At 63.5% G+C, this 13,118-nt stretch overlaps 2 protein-coding genes across 2 annotated transcripts; one reads left to right on the plus strand and one right to left on the minus strand.

Annotated features, from left to right (window-relative positions):
• Nucleotides 1–338: 338 nt before the first annotated feature.
• On the minus strand, nt 339–4,823 carry PGLYRP2 (peptidoglycan recognition protein 2). The gene is made up of 5 exons (XM_068923047.1): nt 4,712–4,823; nt 2,604–3,440; nt 1,127–1,337; nt 749–1,043; nt 339–582 (listed from the first exon to the last, which is right to left on the minus strand). Exons 1-5 carry the CDS (start codon nt 4,773–4,775, stop codon nt 580–582), a joined length of 1,410 nt encoding a protein of 469 aa, XP_068779148.1. The 5' UTR covers nt 4,776–4,823; the 3' UTR covers nt 339–579.
• A 1,845-nt stretch (nt 4,824–6,668) lies between these two features.
• On the plus strand, nt 6,669–12,821 carry CYP4F22 (cytochrome P450 family 4 subfamily F member 22). The gene is made up of 12 exons (XM_068923043.1): nt 6,669–6,938; nt 8,154–8,298; nt 8,834–8,887; nt 8,968–9,095; nt 9,572–9,693; nt 10,440–10,707; nt 11,058–11,124; nt 11,215–11,344; nt 11,423–11,556; nt 11,638–11,702; nt 12,137–12,219; nt 12,561–12,821. The coding sequence occupies exons 1-12, from the start codon at nt 6,750–6,752 to the stop codon at nt 12,784–12,786; spliced, it is 1,611 nt and encodes a 536-aa protein (XP_068779144.1). The 5' UTR covers nt 6,669–6,749; the 3' UTR covers nt 12,787–12,821.
• Nucleotides 12,822–13,118: the final 297 nt, after the last annotated feature.

Genomic DNA, 13,118 nt, shown 5'->3' on the forward strand with positions numbered 1-13,118 from the left:
CATGCACACGTGTGCACCCGCATGAACACACATGTGCATAAATATACATGCAGACACACATGTGTGCACACACACATGCACACACGTGCATAAATACAGACGCAGACATGCACACACACACACAGGTGCAAGGGAACTGCTGCATGCATACACCCTTACACGCATGCACATACGTGCGCAAACACACACCTCAGAGCACCAAGCCCAGCAGCCAGCAGCGGGGAGGGCAGCTGGCCCGGGTGCCTGGGTCCCTCATTTACTCCTCTCCCATGATCACATGCAGGCAGCATACTCCTGCCCCGTGCCTCAGTTTCCCCCCATGCTCTCCCAAGCCGCCATCCTGGCACTGGTTTTATTGCTGGGAGCTTTCCAGCCCTTTGACCGCTCCAGGTTTGGGGCAGCTCTGGTGTCTGTCCAGGCTGGTCATCAAGACGAGGTCCATCCAGACCAGGATCCATCCAGGCCAGCATCCTTCGGGCCAGGATCCATCCAGACCACAGTCCGTCCAGGCTGGCACCCATCAAACTAGGATCTATCCAGTCTGGCATCCGTCCCAGCCGGCATCCACGTGGTCGATCCTCACTGCGGCACAAAGAAGCTGCGGTCGCTCCCTGGCACGCTGAATCCTCATCCCGCGGGCCCCAAATCCCCAGCTCCCGGAGCCCGCCCCAGCTCCTGCAGCCCTCAGCTCAGACTGCCATTATTAGGTTTCAGAGTGAACGGGTCGCAAACTTGCCGCACCGCTCACCTGGAAACCACGCCAGGTCTCAATCTCACGGAAGAGCGAGTCGCCAGGACAGTCGGTGCGCCCCATCTGACGGTGGCCCCGCACAGTGTAGTTGCGCCGCAGCCGGCCAGCCCGAACAGCACAGGGCAGGAAGGCGTCACGCACCAGGGCCAAGGCGTCGGCGTCGGGCGGGCTGGCCGTGTAGTCGCCCACGTAGCCCACACCATAGCCCTGGCGGTTGTAGCCGCGGGTGTGGGCGCCCACCCAGTGCCAGCCCCGGCCCTCGTAGAGGTACCCGTCGGAGCCCACCACGAAGCTGCGGGGCACCGAGAGCAGGTTAAATCGGGTGCCGCAGAGCCCGATGGGTGCTCGGTGGGTGCTGGGCACCCACGGGCTCACCTGTAGCCGATGTCGTCCCAGCCGCGGGTGTCCTGGTGGAAGCGCTGCATGGCGCGCATGGCGCGGGTGCAGGTGGCGAAGGTGCGGCACGGGGCGCCCGGCTCGTAGGTGTGGTGGATGTAGACGAAGGGCAGCGGCGGTGTCAGGGTGCTCGGGGTGCCCCGGTAGGGACGGGCACCCCACATGCACCGGGGCAACACGGCCGGGCACTCTGCGGGGGCACGCGGGAGCAGGTGGTGGGAGCGGGGCCAGCGGCGCCTGGCCACCATGAGCCACCGGGGACACCTTGGGGTGGGGACATGGTGAGGCCTGGCTGGGGATCCCCATGGGGACACGATGAGGTCTGGCTGGGGAACTCCTTGGGGACACGGTGAGGTCTAGCTGGGGACACCCTTGGAGATACAGCAAGGTCCAGCTGGGGACACCCTTGAGGACACAGTGAAGCCTGACTGACGATGCCCTTGGGGACATGGCAAGGTCCAGCTGGGGACTCCCTTGGGGACATGGCAAGGCCTGGCTGGGAACTCCCTTGGGGACACAGTGAGGTCCAGCTGGGGACCTCCTTGGGGACATGGCAAGGCCTGACTGGGGACACCCTTGGGGGCATGGTAAGGTCTGGTTGGGGACCCCCTTGGGGACATGGTAAGGTCTGGCTCTGGACCTCATTGGCTCGGGCAGACAGGAGCATCCCGCCAGGATCCCCTTGTCCGGGGGACATGGGAGCATCCACCCAGGGTGTCCCTTGGCCCGGGGACATGGCAGTGGCTGGCGGGGGACCCCCTTGGCTTGGGGACGTGGCGAGGTCCAGCTGGGGATCCCCTTGTCTAGTGGTGTCTGAGGACTGCTGTCCTGGGGACTTCTCTCTAGGGGACATACTGGTGTGCGGCCAGGGGACATGACAGCGTCTAGGGATGCTCTGCCTGAGGGACACAGTGGTGTCCAGGGACCTGCTGTCTTGGGGACACGCTGGTGTCTGGGGACCCTCTGCCTAGGGGACACAGTGGTGTCCAGAGACCCCTATCTAGGGGACACAGTGGTGCCTGGGGCCCTGCTGTCCTGGGGACATGCTGGTGTCTGGGGACCTCCTGTCTAGGGGACACAGTATTGTCCAGCCAGAGGACACACTGGTGTCTGTCCAAGGGACATGCTGGTGTCCAAGGACCTCCTGCCTAGGGGACAGAGGGGTGGCCAGAAAATTGCTGTCTTGGGAACACACTAGTGTCTGGGGAGCCTCTGCCTTGGGGACGCACCGGCGTCCCTCCAGGGGACACCCCGGTGTCCGTGGCTCCCAGACCGGGTGGCACCGATCGCTGCCCGGAGCTCGACTCCCCCCTAGTGGTGCCAGTGCCCAGGTGGCCCTGGGTGTCCTAAGCACCCACCCAAGCAGGTGCCCTGACGTCACCCCTTCCCCAATCCTGGCACCACCAGGCACCCCACCAACTCGGCGGGTGCTCAGCACCCTGCGCCGCCTCCCTACCGACGTAGGCGTCCGCAAAGTCCCGCGCCGCCTGGCGAGCCACAGCCGCCACCTCCTCGTCTCCCATGTCCTCAAAGAGGGACCGGGTAGCAGGCAGCACCCGCAGCAGGCTCAAGGCGGCCGCCACCTCCTCTTCTAGCTTCCTCGGCCCCGTCCGGGCGCTGAAGTCCCTGCGCCGAAAGCTGCTGGGCGCCCGCCCCCCCGTCACCCCATAGTAGTGCTCCTGGAGCAGAGCGGTGAGTGGCATGGGTGCCTCGGCCAGGCGGGCACCCAGCAGCACCCCGTCCAGCGCCCCGTTGGCGAAGGCGTCAGGGACAGGCGATGGGGGGCCCATCAAGGTGAAGACCTCTGGGTCCTCCACGTCGTCCCAGCACCCATCAGGCCCCAGGGTGGCCCAGCTGCTGTTGGCGCGGGCCAGCAGGTAGGATGTCCCCAAGGCTTCGGCCACGGTGACGGCGTAGAGCGGGTCCATGGGTGCCGGTGCAGCGGTAGGGACGGGTGTCCCCGTGGCACGCTTGAGAGCCACCTCAATGCCGGCCAGCAATGGGGCGACAGCCACGGTGGAGCCGTCAGGTGCCAGCAGCACGCCGCGCTCGGTGGCCTCCACCCCAGGCTGCAGGAGCTCGGTGAGGAGCGCCTGCTGCTCAGGGTCGAGAGCCGGCAGGGCTGGAGGCGCAGCCGGGGTGGCACCCAGCACGGCGCAGCGCAGCGGGGTGCCCCCGCCGCCCAGCGCCCGCGCCAGCTCCGGCACACCACCGGCGAAGCCCTCCGTGGCGTTGGCGGCCTCCAGGGCTTCCACAATCTTTACCAGTGAGTCCACGTGGCGCGGGAGGCGACCTGGAGCAAGGGGAAGGCACCCGGAGCAAGGCAGGTGCACCCGGAGCAAGGTGGGTGTGCTCAGAGCAAGGGGAAGGCACCTGGAGCGAGGTGGGTGCACCCAGAGCAAAGTGAATGCACCTAGAGCAAGGCAAAGGCACCTGGAGTGAGGTGGGTGCACCTAGAGCAAGGTGGGTTCACCCAGAGCAAGGCAAATGCACCTGGAGCAAGGTGAGTGCACCCAGAGCAAGGTGAATGCACCTGGAGCAATGTAAATGCACCCGGAGCAAGGCGGGTGCACCCAGAGCAAGGCAAGCGCACCCAAAAGAGACCGAGTGCAGTCTGGGGGCCATCCACACAACTGGAGCAAGGTGAAACATTTCCGACGCCGGACAAATATGTGCAGAGCAACGCGAAGATGCCCAGAGCACAATAAATTCATCCAAAGCTGGACAAACGTGTCTGGAGCAAGACGAACAAGCCCGGAGTAGTGCAAAAATGCCCAGAGCGAGGCAAGTGCTTCCAAAACAAGGTGAACGCACCCGGAGGAAAGTGAACGTGGCCCAGAGCAAGGGGAACGCATCCCGAAAAAAGATGTACGTGCTTGGAGCAAGGTGCACTTGCTTGCAGCAAAATGAACAGGATCGGAGCAAAACAGAATGGGATCGGAGTAAAGTAAACGGGCTGGGAGCAAATAAACAGGCTCAGAGCAAAATAAATGGGTTTGGAGCAAGATAAACAGGACCGGAGCAAAATAAAACGGGATCAGAGCAAAATAAAATGGAATTGGAGCAAAATAAATGGGATCAGAGCAAAGTAAATGGGCTCGGAGCAAAATAAAACGGGATCAGAGCAAAATAAACAGGATCAGAGCAAGACAAATGGGATCGGAGCAAGACAAACAAGCTCAGAGCAGGTGACTGTGCATGTGGCATCGGCACAGAGGATCCCGGAGACCTCCCGGCCATGGCCCCGAGCACCAGCCCCAATCCGGGTGCAAATTCCAGCACCGATTTCCTGCAGTCGGGGGGAAAAAAGTAGCTGAAGATGCCTGGGATAAAGCAAAACTGGAGGAATGGTGGGAATTTTTGGAAGCACAGGGCTGCAGGTGGGAGAAAGAGCCCAGCTGGCCCACCAACACGCTAAGGACACACTAAGGACACGTGTGATGCACCCATGTTGTGTTGGGGGGGACCTGCTGGCCCCACCGGGTTTGGGCACAGCCAAGATGCGGGATCAGAGACGGCGGGCACTGCGACACACATGACGTGGCATGACGTGGCATGACATACCTGTTGCAGGCTGGGTGCAGAGACTCAGCAGCAGGGCGAGACACTGCATGCGTGTCGGGAGCATGTTGTCGCAGCTGGCGGCAGCACATGTGTGTCAGGGGAGACGTCGGACTTTGTCCCTTCCCTGGTGGAGCGGACGTCACCGGAGCGAGGCCTCAGTGCCGGGGGGTGGCACTTCTGGCTGCGTGTGCTGCTGGGCAGCACGCGTGTGCATGCCGGTGCGGCATCCATGAGTCAGGCGTGTGCAAGGTGGCGTGCACAGAGGCGTGTGCATGGCATGTGGGATGGAGCTTGCAAAGTGACTCCACGTGGGGGTGCATGGGGGTGTGCATGCATGTGTGCACAGGTATGTGCACGTATGTGTGTGCATGTATGTGTGCATGCACAGGGATGCATGGGCATGCATGAAGTGTGCGTGTGCATGCATAGGGATGCCTGTACATGCATGGGGTGTGCATGAGCATATGTATGCATGTATGCACATGCATGTGAGTGCACAAGGACACATATGTGTGCTTGGGGGTGTGTGTGTATGAGGGTGCACGGGGGCATATGTACATGCATGTGCCCGGGGTTGCATGTGCACATGCACGAGTGTGCATAGGAACGCACATGTGCATGGGTGTGTGCATGCACATGGGTGTGTGTGCACGCATGTGCATGTACGGGGTGCACGTGTGTACATGCGATGTGCATGGGTGTGTGCACATGTGCACGCACAGCAATGTTGTGCCTGGGTGCCAATATGCATGCGTGAGCATGCGCCCGGGAGCTGTGTACGTGTAAATCAGGTTGGCATGTGCGTGTGCGTGCACAGGAGTGCGTGTCCGTGCACAGCGGCATGTGTGTGTGCATGTACAGGCATCTGTGTGCATGGACAGGGGTGTGCATTTGTGTGCACAGGGGTGTGTGTCCATGCACACGGGTGTGTGCATGCATGCACACGTACCCATATCCATGCACACAGGTGTCCATGCATGTGCGTGCACATGCATGTGTGTGTCCATGCAGCAGCATCCGTGTGCACACACAGGCATGCGTGTGCGTGCACACGGGTGGGTGTGGGTGTGCACCGGGGGCCCCGCTCCCAGCTCAATTCCTTCCCAGACACCGCAACTCCTGCACAACTGGTTAAACTGGGCCCCATCTAGGGGTGGAGCTAAAGTCTAGGTGGGGCTTTCCCTGACCCCGCCTCTCGGGCAGAGTGTCCTGGTTCCCCCCCCACCCCCAAACCAGGGCGCCTTCTCCGGCGGCTCGTAGGGGTTGTGCTCCCTCTCCTGGAGGCTGCTGGTAGGCTGGGGTGGCATTGCGTCATGGGTCTCCCAGCACCCATGGGTGCAGTGACAGGGCTGCTTCATGCTATGGGTGTCCCTGCACCATAGGTGTGGTGACAGAGCAGCACCGTGGGCGTCCTGGCACCTACAGATAGGGTGGCAGGGCTGCACCGTGCCATGGGTGGCCCAGCACCCAGGACACACTACCAGGACATGTGTTGGGGATCAAAGCCACTAGGATGTGTGGGGGGGCATGATGCCATGGAGACATGTGTTGGGGTATGATGCCACCAAGAGACATGTTAGGCTGGACAAGACCACCAGGACATGTGTTGGGGGAGGTGATACCACCAGGACATGTGTTGGGTGAGGGTGATACCATGAAGACACATGCTGGGGAGGACAAGGCCACCAAAATATGTGTTGAGAGTAATACCATGAAGACACATGTTGGGAGTACAAGACCACCATGACACATGTTGGGGGGGTGATACCATGAAGACACGTATTGGGGGGGTGATACCACCAAGATACATGATGGGGGAGGTGATACCACCAGGACACACGTCGGGGCTGGTTGCTGCCGCTGCCAACACGCATGTATCCAACCATCGCTGCCAACACACGTGACTGTAGCACCTCCCCGGGGACGTCCACACGCCCACATCCGACCTTTCCACCATGGCGCAAAGTTCGTCACTGGTCACGTGTGAGCGTGGCAGGAGGGGAGAACCGGAGCTGCCTGCGTCCGGAGCCGTGTGGTCATGCCATGGGTGCTGGCTTGGGTGCCGGCGTGGGTGCCCCCGGTCCTGCTTCTCACTGCCGCAGCCCTGCTCCTCAGAGGGCTGTGGCGCGCTGCGGTGGCTGGGTGCCGGGTGCACGGAGCGTGGCGCCGCCTGCGCTGCTTCCCGTGTCCACCCTGGCGCAACTGGCTGCTGGGCCACACGGGCATGGTAAGAGCACGCGTGTCACATGCCGTGGGGTGCCCGGAGGGGAGTGGGGGGGGGGGGGCGTTTTGGGTGCCCATCGCTGTGATGAGTGCGTTGGAGCTCAGCTCAGCGTGGCAAACCCATCACCACCACCAAAGCTGCTGTGGTGGGGTCTGGCCATGGGAGCTGGCCTCCAGGGTGAGGTGTCCATGGAGGGTGGTAGCCCTGGACCCCACAGCAGAGCCACAGCACCCCACTGTGCTCCAGGTCTGGCGTCACCAGCCAGACCTGGTTTAGGTGTCCTGGCTGGGTGTGGCACCAGGATCCAGCCATGGGCACATGATGCAGCTGTGATCTGTGCTCCATCCATGGACATGTGGCCCATCTGTGGACACGTGACTCATCCATGGCTACATGACCCATCTGTGGACACCTGGCCCATCCATGGACCCCTATCCCAACCACGAACATGTACCCCACCCATGGACCCCGTGGCCCATCCATGGACATGTGGCCCATTCACAGACCCCCTGTCCCACCCATGGACCCCATGTCGCATCCATGGACCCATATCCCAAACATGGACACATGTCCCATCAATGGACCCCCATGTGCCAGTCCTGGGCATGCGTCCCATCCATGGACATGAGGCCCATCCCTGGATGTGTCCCTTCTATGGACCCCATGGGACCCCATGTCCACATCTGTGGACATGTCCCATTCCATGGACACATGTCCCATCTGTGGACATGTGCCACATCTATGGATATGTGTCCCTTCCAAGGACATGTGCCACATCCACGAGCACGTGTCCCATCCATGGATACATGCGCCATCTATGGGACATATGTCCCATCCATGGACCTTGTGCCCCATCTATGGGCACATGTACAGTCCTTGGGCACATGCACCATCCATGGACGTGTCCCATCCATGGACACATGCCCCGTCCAAGGTCCCCATGTCCCATCTATGGACACATATTCCATACCTGGACACATGTCCCGTCCAAGGTCCCCATGTCCCATCCATGGGCCTTGTGCCCCATCTGCCTACACATGTCCCATCCATGGACTGACGCATGAGCATGTCCCCAGGACTAGTCTTGAGCCCCAACCATGTCCCCAAGGTGGCCACGAACCCTGAAGGCATCCCCGAGACAGTCATGAACCCAGAGTGAGTGTGTCCCCAAGGTGGCCGTGAACCCAGGGCCTCGGCTGACCTGTGCCCACGCCGCAGGCGAAGAGCACAGAGGAAGGCCTGCAGAACGTGGATGATGTGGTGGGACGATACCACCACTGCTGCCTCTGGTGGGTCGCACCATGGCTGCCCATCCTCCGCCTCTTCCACCCGGACACCCTCCGGCCTGTGCTCCTGGCCTCAGGTAGCTTCGGGGTGGGGGTCTGGTCTCCCTCGTTCCCCCTGGGTTGGGGCGATCTCCAGGCCACATGTGGACGTGGTTCTTTTGGTCCCCCCAGCTGGCTCATGTCCTGCCCTGGGGTCTGGGAGCTTGGGGCCAGAGGACAGATGCTCTCGTGGCATGGGGTGGTGTGGGAGGTGATGGCATCAAGGGGTGGGCCTCAGCCCTGTGCCAAGGGTCCCCGGGGCACCCAAAGTGTCACCCACAGCCCGCCCAGTGAGCTTCCAAACACCTGTCCCGAGGGGGCCCCAATCTTGCTCCGTCGGCACTAGTCTGCCCTATCCACCCCAGCAGCCATGTGCCCTGTCCGCTGCTCAGCGTGACCCACTGAGCTACGCTCGCTCTCCTGGGGGGGTCACCCCAAGGGTGCATGGGTGGGAGGTCCCTCCATCCCTAAGGACCCCAACCCATCCCCTGCCCACCTCAAAAGCCCACCCCCAGACTCTGGGCCATGGGCACAGGACCCCCAGGACCGCTCACCGGCTCCACCCTCTTGCAGCCTTCATCGCCCCCAAGGACAAGCTCTTCTACAACTTCCTCAAGCCCTGGCTGGGTGAGTAGGGACGGGCAGGGAACATCGGCAGTGCGGTGGCACCCATGGGTGCCCGCCTGCACCCAGGTCTCTTGCTGCAGGGGACGGGCTGCTGCTGAGCCACGGGCGCAAGTGGGTCCGGCACCGGCGCCTGCTGACGCCGGCTTTTCACCCCGACATCCTCAAGTCCTACATGGGCATCTTCAACCAGAGCACAGAAATCATGCATGTGAGGCTCCTTGGACCCCCACACGCGGTGCATGCGTGCACACGGGCCCTGACACGTGGTGCTGGCACGCACACGGACCCCAACCTGCACCCGCTGCCCCACACCCAGATCCTAACCCGCACCTGGACCCCAACCTGCACCTGAAACCCAACCTGCATCCGCTGCCCCACACCTGGACCCCAACCTTCACCCTCTGCCCTGCTCCCAGACCCCGCACCTGGACCCCAACCTGCACCCACTGCCCCACTCTGGACCCCACACCTGGACCCCAACCTTCACCCACTGCCCTGCACCCAAGACCCTGCACCCAAACTCCAAACCATACCCGCTGCCCTGCTCCCAGACACCAACCCACACCCAGATCCCAACCTGCACCCGCTGCCCCACACCTGGATCCCGAACCGCACCCGCTGCCCCTCACCCAGACCCCGCACCCAGACCTCAACTCACACCCGGACCCCGATCCCCATCCACAGGCCAAGTGGCGGCGGGAGGCGGCGGGGGCACCGGTGGTGCTGGACGTCTTTGAGCCCCTGGCCCTGCTCACCCTTGACACCCTCCAGAAATGCATCTTCAGCCATGACAGTCACTGCCAGGAGTGAGCGCCACCATGGGACTTGGGTCCCCTTGAATCCTCCCGGTCCCTTCAGCCAGGGTCCCCTGGTCATCCCACCAGGTCCCCCTTGCCCCGGCTCGGTCCCCTGCTGGGGTCCCCCTGCACCTGAGGTCCCCCCTTGCCCCAGCTTGGTCCACACCAGGGTCCCCCTGGGCTTTGCACCCATCGAGGTCACCCCTTACCCCAGCTCTGTCCCCTACCTAGGTCCCCCCTGCCCCAGCTGCATCTCCACTTGGGTCCCCCCCACCAGGGTCCCCCCACCCCAGCTCTGTCCCCTGCCAGGGTCCCCCACACCCACGGCCCTCCCTTACCCCGACTCTGTCCCCGAGCTGGGTCCACCTGGCCCCAGCTCAGGCCTCACCAGGCTCACCCCTTTACCCTGTCTTGGTCCCCACTCGGGTACCTCGCACCCAGGGTCCCCCCCAACCCCAGCTCTGTCTACCACCTGCATCCCTCCACCTTGACTCTGCCCTTTCCAGGCTCCCACTCTTGCTCCCAGTTGTCCCTCCCGGCTCTGTCCCCACCAGTGTCCACTGGCACCCCAGCTCTGTCCCCATTGGGTCCCCCCTGCAGTGTCAGACCCAGCCTGGCCCCTCGTGTCCCTGCGGGCAGGAGGGCCACCCCGTGTCCCCACCGCAGCCTGACACAAATTAGGAGGTGTCGGGGCTGAGGGGACACGTTCGGTGGCCCATGGCGCCCGTCCACAGCACTCCCCTCGTGTCCCATAGGCGGCCCAGCAAGTACATCGCAGCCATCCTGGAGCTGAGCGCCTTGGTGGTGCGGCGTCAGCACCGGCTGCTCCATCACCCAGACTGGCTCTACCGCCTCTCGGCTGACGGCCGCCGCTTCGCCCGCGCTTGCTCCACCGTGCACGCCTTCACCGCTGCCGTGGTGCAGCGCCGGCGCCGGGACCTCGAGCGCCTGGGCCACCAGGCCTGGCTGGAGGGCCACCAGGGCCGGAGCATGGACTTCATCGACCTCCTGCTGCTTGCCAAGGTAGCAGAGGGACAGGGATGGGGGTGGCGCGGCTGTGGGGTGGTGGCCATGGTGGAGGGTGACGACCTTGGGAAGGGATGGGCCATAGGGTGGTGGCCGTGGGTGATGGTGGTGGCCATGGGAGATGGTGGGGGCCATGGTGAGGGTTGTTCATGGGGAAGGTTGGCTGTAGGGTGGTGGCTATGAGAGAGAGTTGTGGCCTTGGGGAGGTTGGTGGCCATGGGGAGGGTGAGTCATAGGGTGGTGGCTATGGGAGACGGTGGTGGCCACGGGGGGAGTTGACCATGGGGAAAGTTGGCCGTAGGGTGGTGGCCACACGTGGCCCCTCCGCAGCCACACTCCCATTGCAGGACGAGGACGGCAGGGACCTGTCAGACGAGGACATCTCAGCTGAGGCCGACACGTTCATGTTCGAGGGTGAGGGGGTCCTGGGGTCCCCCACTGTGGTGGGTTGTGGGTGCTCGGAGCCAGGCCAGGCGTCCTCACACTTACCCCTCCTCCCTGCAGGCCATGACACCACAGCCAGTGGCCTGACATGGCTGCTCTACAACCTGGCCTGCCACCCTCACCACCAGGAGCGGTGCCGCCAAGAGGTCCGGGAGCTCCTCAAGGACAGGGACGTGGAGGAAATCGAATGGTGAGAGGCCCCCCCGGGGCCCCCACCCCCAATTTGACGATGCCAGGGCCACCGCCCCTCACATCGTGGTCCCCGCAGGGAAGATTTGTCCCACCTGCCCTTCACCACCATGTGCATCAAGGAGAGCCTCCGGCTGCACCCGCCAGTCACTGCCGTGTCACGACGCTGCACCAAGGACATCACGCTGCATGACGGCCACGTCGTCCCCAGCGGTACGGCTCGCCCGCGTGGCCCCTAGCGGCCTCGTCCCTCCTGTTCCCTGTCCCCTAACGTGGCCGTTTCCATCCCACCAGGGACCACCTGCCTGCTGAGCATCTATGGGACACACCACAACCCAGCTGTCTGGCCCGAGCCCCAGGTAGAGCCCCGGTGGCCCGGCTGTGGTGGCCTGGCTGCAGGACCCACTGCAGGACAATCCCAGGGTGGTTGGGCCCCCCAAGGTGGCAACGTCCCTGGCACCGCAGGCTGGGGCCATGTGTCACTGTCCTGCCACAGACATGTTGACCTCATGCCAGGTGGTGCTGTGCTGGCATGGACACGTCCCATGGGCCACGTGCCATTGTGCTGGCACAGTCATGCCCCCCCCCCCGGGCCACATCCTTCTGGGCCACACATTGCCATCCTGGAATGGACGTGACCCCTGGGCCGCGCAATACTGTCCTGGCACATGTGCCACATGTCACTGTCCTGTCATGAGCATGTCCCCTGGGCCACATTTCACCACCCTGGCATGGACACGTTCCCCTGTGCCACATGTCCCCTACTGGCGTGACGGCATCCATGTTGCCCCAGGTCTTCGACCCGCTGCGGTTCAGCCCGGAGAACATGCAGGGACGGTCCCCGCTGGCCTTCGTCCCCTTCTCTGCTGGGCCCAGGTAAGCCCCATGGGGGACACACGTGTCCCCATGTCCCCTCCCAGGTGCGTGGGGGGTGACTTAGTCACCCCTGCGCCGAGCTGGGGTTTTGCGAAGGCCACGCTGGCCCAGCCCCACGTTTCCACGAGGCTCCACCATCCGCTGCATCACCCCCAGCATCACGTCACCCCGTGGCCTGCTGTCCCATGTCACCCACTGGGGACACTGCCATGAGTGCCTCAACCCCTTTGGGTGACCACCAGCTAAGCTTAGAGAGAGCTTAGACACATCCGTGTCCGTGAGCATCCCCGCCACGGCGGTGGTGTGACTCCGCGGTAACGTGGGGACATGGGTGGCCGCAGGAACTGCATCGGGCGGAGCTTCGCCATGGCCGAGATGAAGGTGGTGGTGGCGCTGACGCTGCGGCGCTTCACCCTGCGCCCGGCCGAGCGCTGCCCGGTGCGCCGCAAGCCCGAGCTCGTCCTCCGCCCCGAAGGTGGCCTCCGCCTGCTGCTCGAGCCGCTGGCCGAGGCACCGGAGCCTCGACGCGGGGACCATGGTGGCGCTGCAGCGGGGACAGATGAATAAAAATGTTGGTGTGGTGGCACTGGCATCAGGTGGTGGCGGTGGTGTGCCGTGGCGCTGCCGTGTGGTGGGCAGCATGGATGGGTTGGGGTGGAAATGGTGGTGGGGCCACGTGATGCTATCTGGAAATGAATGTGTCCCCCGGGCCACATGGCACCACCCAGGCATGGGCACATCCCCCTGGGCCACATGGCACTGTCCTGGCATGGACGCATCCCCCTTGGCCATGTGGTGCCATCCTGGTTTGGACACATCCCCCTGGGCCATGTGGTACCGTCCTGGCATGGACGCGTCCCCCTGGGCCATGTGGTGTGCCATCCTGGTTTGGACACATC

The sequence above is a fragment of the Struthio camelus genome, chromosome 31 (genome assembly GCF_040807025.1).
Source record: "Struthio camelus isolate bStrCam1 chromosome 31, bStrCam1.hap1, whole genome shotgun sequence".
Lineage (NCBI taxonomy): Eukaryota > Metazoa > Chordata > Aves > Struthioniformes > Struthionidae > Struthio > Struthio camelus.